Raw genomic sequence first — 7,325 nt, forward strand, 5'->3', positions numbered from 1 at the left:
GAAAGAGGCCTGGCAGACATCACGCAGCTTTATTGCTGGAAACCCCGGCAAGTGGAAAATCTGAGACTACCAACCCACGCGTTTAAAAAAAAAAGATTTGCTGCCCAATGGAAACCGATCTCAGTAAAGCCAATGAGAGTGGATTATTAAAGGCAAAATGCACTACCAGCTCAACAGCACTAAGCCATCTAGTTTGGGAAGGAAGCCCTCTCTTAAGTCTTTGCAATGCATTGGATACTGTGGGAGCCCAAGGGCCGTATCAGATAGACTTGGGTACAACTCGAGTGCTCGTGTTTATGGGCGCTCTGGGGGAAATCACCCATTTCAGACATGGCACCTCGAGTGGAGTGAAAAGGAGCAAGCTCCCTGGCAAGGTGCAGGAGGCACGTGCAACTCTCAAACTTTTTAGCAAAGAAGAATCCACTCCCCATTAGCACCAGATCTGCTTCTTGCTCCACCTCCTAGGGTCCCTATGGTCACAAAGCAGCAATGCACAGCCCTGATGCAAGTGCCAACACCGCTGCTTTCAGCCAACAGCGCCAGCCCTCCATTCCCTACCTCGCTAATGAACCTTGGGCTGGATCCCAGGGACAAGCAGCCAGCTCCGCTTGCAGCTGAAAAGCAAGGAGCCGGTGCAGACAGAGTGCCATTGTAGGTTAGAGAACTGGCTGGGGCAATGGAGATGCAGTTATTCTGGGTCAGTTATTCAAGAACCAGAGATCCAAAAGCAAGTTTGAGACTAAACGATCATGACGGCTTCACTCCACACCTTCCTTGGTATCGCAAATCCCTCTTAACAGGCACTTTGGGAGCGATGGGCACCCTATTGCTGCCGGGACTTGTTTGCAGAGCTCCAGACTCTGCATTATTCATTTATCCTTTAAATGGATGCTGGTTTTACTGCAAAGAGAGGTGAGACAGAGAGAGAGATACAAAAGGAGAGATACGAATAAACTGAGAGCAAAAGCTCCTTAAGCAGCACCGAGTAGCAAAAGCTGCAGATAACAGCATTTTCTTTTGACTTCAATTCTCTGTGTGCCCTCAGCCAGCCTTGCTCGGATAAGCAGGCAATTTTGGAGGATTATTGTTACCACTCTGCTCTACAGAGGGTACAAAAACCTGCACGCTTTTAGTTGCTTTTAGTTGCATCGCGCTCATCTAATTTCTGCAGTTTTACCTTCCAAAACCTCCCTGTATGATGGCCCTAAAATTTAAAGCCATGTTCTCTGCAAATGGTTTCACACTCCAGGGTTCCTCCTACACCAAGGATGCTCGTGGGTGCACTGGCTAGCTCAGGAGACTGGAAGGGTGCTGGAGAGCTTCTTCCTCCAGCTCTCCTGTTTGAACCGAGCCAGGATCAGTAGCAAAAAAAGCTGTTGCAAGGCAAGGATAAGGATATTCAGCTGTCTCAGACCAAATCCTTGGGGATCTGTAGCAGCACCGTTCTGCCGGGCCACCTTTGAGTAAAAGGAGTGAACAGGCCTAGGAGGGTGAAGAGTTGAAGACAGTCCCTCAAGATCAAACTCCAAGTTCGTACTACCACCGACCGGTCTCTCCCTGTCCTGAGGCCAACTCCCCAGCCTTTCAGGGCCAGTGACTTTGCAATTAAAAATAAATCCACTTAGCTTCAAATGTTAGTTTTTCAGGAAAAAACTGAAACCCTGTCTGACAAGACTCTCCCCACAATTTTTACAGAAATACAGCTTTCGTTAGAAAGGTATTGCAGGTAAAACTAAGTTGCATGCTTCACTCGTCTTCCTCCCCACCCCACCCCGCCCCCAAATTGGAGGGGATGTTTCAAGGGACCATACTGAGGGTTTCTCCCCCTCGACATAAGTAGCAAAAGGGAGGTCGGCAATGCCGCAGGCTTGCTGTTGCTGGTCATAAAGGAGTCAGGAGGGCAAAATCTCCACCTCCTAGGTAATGGGTAAGAAAGAGACCCTCACAGCCATGTCAACTCTCAACTCCACACGCTACCGAGATTTCAAGAGGCTTCATTCTGCTGACAATAGAGACCAACTCCCGCAAGCCCCTTATATCCAAGAACCATCCATTCGTTTAGCATCAAATGTGGTCTCTCCCCCATGTTTAAGCCAGGGTTCTCAAAGCAATCAATCATGGTCCACCACATGTATGTGCTACTCCAAAAAATCAAGTCATCATCATTTCACCTAATGCAAACTCAGGCAACTCGATCATTTCATCTGTCTTCTTACCCCACTGCAAGAACCAAAATCTCAGAATTGAAATGGTTTGGAAAAGCTCTCCCTTTCATATCCACCTTTGCAATTCCAGGATACTGTTCACTAATGGAATCGCTCTTGAAATCTGGGTTTGGAAAGTGCTGAGCAGCTGGCCCCTGAAAGGCAAGCCCTTTGAAAATGTCCCATGCTGGGCATCCAAGAAGAAAAAAAAAAAAGCGAGGAACCTACAATCATGAGATTGTTCTTGCATGGATTACAAGAGGGTGTACAACGTACTACTAGACATGCATGCTTTTAGTTGCACCACGCTGATCTAATTTCTGCAGTTCTACCTGCATGGACAATGTCACAAAAACAAAGACAAATGGACGATTATCCTAGGACACTGGAAATCCTGAGACAGGACTACCGCAGCTGTAGCAGGAGACCCATTGATGGAGAACGCTGCAATACCTCTGCCCAGGGGTGGAGCAGGATGTGCTAGTATATCATGATGACCAAGTCATTCTCATGATATTTCCAGCCCACACCAGGAAGCGAAAGGGCCCAAGTAGAGGCTTTTCACCAAGACTTTCAGGAAATTCCCAGGCCGCGTTTGCAGAAGTAGTGGCCAGACTGGGCGTTTCCATGAAACGGAGCCCAAGAGGTTTAAAGCTGGCCTTCCTGTGCTCTCCCTCTTTCCACCCCCCTGTTCCCGGTACTTATATGGTCCTCCTCACCGTGCTATCTCGGAGCGGTTGACAGCTCGGGGCTGGAATGCACTGATATGACAGAGAAGCTCTTGCTGCAATTTAAATGGATTAATGCATTCATCTTCCTTGGACAACCAAGAACCCCAAAAGGAGATTTCCAGACACCCCCCTCCCCACAAGCCATTAGGCGTTGCAAGTGTGCAGTGTCTCTTGGGTTTCCAGGACCCCTCAGGATCAGGCCCGCTATCATTAGGCTTTTCTTTAAGGGGATTAACTATGACACGTCTGTAGTCACCATCACCTACTAACAGACATAATCACTGGCAGGGAAAGCTATGTTTAGAAACTTTAACACGGCTTTAGGATGTAGCCGCATGACAGGGCTCGTCAAGAGCCCATGCAGCGAGCGGGATGCCTCCGCTCCGGGTTCAAGGGACTTCTCTTAACTGACACAGACACCAAAATGTCATTCCTAGGCTAAACTTAAAAGAAATTCATAAGAAAGCAGCAACCTCCGTGATGGACTGGAACTCCCTCCCCGCTCAATTAAAAGGGCAAATGGTCACCTACTGTCCAGGTGAAGTTCAATGGTGCAGGCTGAGCGGAGAGGTGGGTGCCCCCTTTACCAAAGTCACCCCCTGCTTCTTCCCAGCTACCGACTGCAAAACGCAGGGCAGAGGTTGCAGTTTTAAGAGCTAACATCATGCAGACTTCTTCTCCCACCAGGTCCTGCTATCAGCTATGCCTACCTAGACGGGGGAGCAATTCCTCCGACTCGGATAGCTAGCCCAGGGACACACCTGTGCAGCTGGAAACAGAGCGCGGCCCTGGGGGAAAAGAAAAAGAAGAAAAAAAAAAATCACAGATTTCTCTCTCCATGCATCACCAGAGCTTGCTGGGAGGAAGACAATTGAGCTGTCAAATGTCCTCATGATTTTTCCAATTGTTTCTAAAGCTGCACAGAATTATGTTAAGCAAACAAGAGAAACCAGGGATTTAAAACAGCTGAGAAATGGGAAAGAAAAGAGTTAAGATATCAGAGTTTTTGCACACGAAGCCTGAGCAGAGGCCTGCGGGTACTGAGAGCGTGAAGACGGGTCGGAGCCACTCTCCCTGCCCTGGCGGAGATTATGCCCCTGGGCTCTAGGTTTCACTGTAGCTTAAAAACGGACAGTCCAGGTTGGGGATGACAATGCCCAAGTCCTAGCCCACACCATGAAAAACTTTCAGATCCCCCAGGTTAAGCTCCTCCGAGATGGATTCAATTGCCAGCTCATAAAAGAAACCTGGGAAGAGCAATTCTTGGCCTTGAAATACCAGATTGCAACAAATGGCTGGCATTATCGCACCCTGCTTGTGGGAAGGGCATTTCACAGCTCCCTGCAACGACTGTCTTCACACTCATTCAAAGACTGCCTGCCAAAATTTCAGCCCGAGATTTAGTAAGGGGGGGGGCGGAGAATTGACAACCAAGTACCGATCCCGCCTCTGGCCCCCAAATACCTCGAGTTTGACATTAAAATGCTGATGCAACTTTAACTAGAGCACAGGCAGTGGGTACAGCTGCACTCGAGCAGCCCTGCTGACCTTAGTTCTGCAATTCCACACTTGATTGATTTTATTCAATCTATAACTCCTCAAATTTAGAAGCAAAAAGAACACGGAAATGACTGCTGAATAATTCTTCGTTTGCTGTTTGAGAGGCTAAGCCAAGTTCCCATTTCATGCACTCGGCAGCCTAACATGTCTCTGTGAAGGTCATGGGATAGTTATTAAGATGTACCAAGTATCCTGACATTTTGGCCAAATATAGGAACGGCCCAGAGTACTTAGGCTGGTCTTAGCACAGCTGAAAGATGAGCCTCGAACACAACTCATCCGAGTCCCCTGAAGTTCGGCCCAGTTTCAGAGACTGCCTTGAATCTTTCAAGCATCTTCCATATTTCTCTGCCACACACATAAGCACAATTAGATTAAGTTTTGAAGGCTCTGTCATTCATCTTTTCAAACATAAGGAGATTGAAGGCTCAGTCTCTCCACCCTTACTCAGATAAAACTCTTACTGAGGTCAATGGGAGTTTTACCTGGGTAAAGCCAACACCTGCACAGGTCCATCCTTGGGGGAAAGGGAAAAGTTGCTACAGCCAACTGGAGGACAAAGTGATGCATAAAAACAGGGCTGCTCTGTTTTCCAATTGCCGTGAATGTAAGCCGCTCTTATTCAGGGTAGATACCTCAAAAAAGCCTATAGTTGGAACTGGCAAAAGGAAACGGGAATCAGTATCATCACACACAGCAAGCAAACTACAGGTACTTCACTGTGTAAAGATTAACATCCAGCTACGGTCCTAAATCTGTTACTCATTCTTGCTGGAGATCACAAATACTCTCAACTCTGCTTTGTTTCACAACCGGCACAACTACCTTCTTTAAAAAAAAAATCCTTCTATCTTACAAACTTCTACACCTCGGAGGCCTGGAATTCAAAACCAGCTTCTCGGCTAATTCAGTAAGGCAGCGGTACCAAATAGTCTTTATAACCATGAAAACTGTACAGCAATAAGCCCCAAATAACATAGCTCACTGCAGTGTTCCTGCAGCTGTTGGGAATGCAGCTGTAGAAAACGGCAATCAAATCCTGTATGCAGCTGAGCCTGCACACAAGAAGTTTAAACTGCCTAATGCTCTCCAGACAGATCTACAAGAACACAAGCCAGAGAAGATCAACATTTGGCTTTGCCATCTAAAGACCCACTGCAGTTTTCTACCTCTCACCTACTGCATATTTCTTCTACGTATCACAGTGCAGTACTGCACAAATCCTCTTCTGTTTAATTACTAGCTGCAAGGCTATGCATCTTGGCCATTTCTAAGCTGACCCAATCTACAAATTAGCAAGAGCACCTACCTTTAGCCAACAAAGCCTCCCTGCTGGGCCTCCGACGGCACTGGAGACCCTCGGTCCAGGATTTTGACTTGGGGAAGTGCCTGAATATCTTGCGGATTCTCTTTGTTACAACTCCAAAGCAAGCGGCTGCCTCTGCTTTCCCTTCTGTCATCCTCATAAGAGAAGATCAATAGCTTCTTCAGGCACAAGCAACCAGGCAGCCAGAGCAGCACCCGGGCAGCACTCGAATGCAGGATGTTATTGCAAGAAGCAACGAGGATCGTGCAGAGTTGTGTGCGTTTCCAGCGGAGGCCCCTTTCTCTTCCCCCGTGCAGATAAAACATCACTACTGGTCAGTCATAATCTACTGTCATTTTGGTCTTTTCCCCCACACCCCCATGTCCTGCAAGTGGACAGCACACAGCTCACTGCCGATGCATCCATGGAAAACTTTCTATTTCTGGGGCTTTTGGTTTGATAAGATAAAACAACCTACCGGAAGAGATTACAACGGAGAGCGCACAGGACCCATCCTTTCATTGGGAAGTCTCTTTCCAATATCTTTTTTTTGTTTGGTTTCATTTTTTTTTTTTTTTTCACTCAAGTACTTCTTTCCAGCAATTTACGGAGTGTAAAAAAAAAAAAAAAAAAAAAAAAAAAAAATCAATGCCTCTAAGTTTTAACTGAAGTCTGAATTGAAGGAATAAATCAGGTTCAACTTAAACACAAGATTATGAATTTCAGCTCAATAAATAATTCTTTGCTTTTTTGGATGAATCCCTTTCCTGCTTTCGCAGCATCTGTCAGTCATTACTAAAAAAGCCATGCCTTAGGTACCATATGGCAGGAGAAAATAAATCATCAGTTTAAACAAACACATTTCAAACCTAGCACTTCACAACCTCCAAGTCGCTATTGTCCTGTATTTATTCAAGCATCTTCTATCCAAAGATCTGTGTGGACTTCAAAAATATGACTTCAGCTTTGCAATATCCCAGGGAGATGTTCTTGTCATTTTATAAGTAGATTAATGGAGACGCAGGTAGACTGACCAGCTTGCCTCGTTTCACACACAACGATGGAGAGGGAGAGTAGGAAAAGCATGCAGAAGTCCCAACTCCCAGCCCCTTCCCTCCGAAACACCCCAGAAACCCTTCTCCTAATCCTGATCCGTTGCCATTCAGGGAGTGAACCTCTATAGGTTTTAAAGGAGCGCTTTCAAAACTGACAGGTGATGTGACACTGAACCAGGGACGCTCCCTTCTCCCATCCTCCTCCCACCCCACAGTCTTGCCACCCTAACGTATGCAGCAGAATAAGCATTGCCACTTCAGCTGGCCACACCTAGCCACGAGCACCTCCGGAGGCACTCGTCTGGTTTGCAATGGTGACAGCAAGATGACAGGCCCCCGGGGCTGGCACGCTAAATCTGGACTCGGGGGACCTGGTCTCCAATTCCCCGCTTTGCAACTCACCTCACTGCTCCATGCCTCTCTCTCTCCCAGGCTGCAAATCACTACCTACCTTGCGTAAGAGCTTTGC

At 47.1% G+C, this 7,325-nt stretch overlaps 1 protein-coding gene across 1 annotated transcript in view; it reads right to left on the reverse strand.

The window, feature by feature from the left end:
• Nucleotides 1-6,382, reverse strand: part of RASSF5 (Ras association domain family member 5) — a 65,758-nt gene extending 59,376 nt beyond the window's left edge. The window contains 1 exon segment of the mRNA XM_025205496.1: nucleotides 5,805-6,382. Coding sequence (XP_025061281.1) covers nucleotides 5,805-5,961 — 157 coding nt within the window. The 5' untranslated portion in view covers nucleotides 5,962-6,382.
• Nucleotides 6,383-7,325: the final 943 nt, after the last annotated feature.

This window comes from Alligator sinensis, unplaced genomic scaffold (genome assembly GCF_000455745.1).
Source record: "Alligator sinensis unplaced genomic scaffold, ASM45574v1 scaffold1322_1, whole genome shotgun sequence".
Classification (NCBI taxonomy): domain Eukaryota; kingdom Metazoa; phylum Chordata; order Crocodylia; family Alligatoridae; genus Alligator; species Alligator sinensis.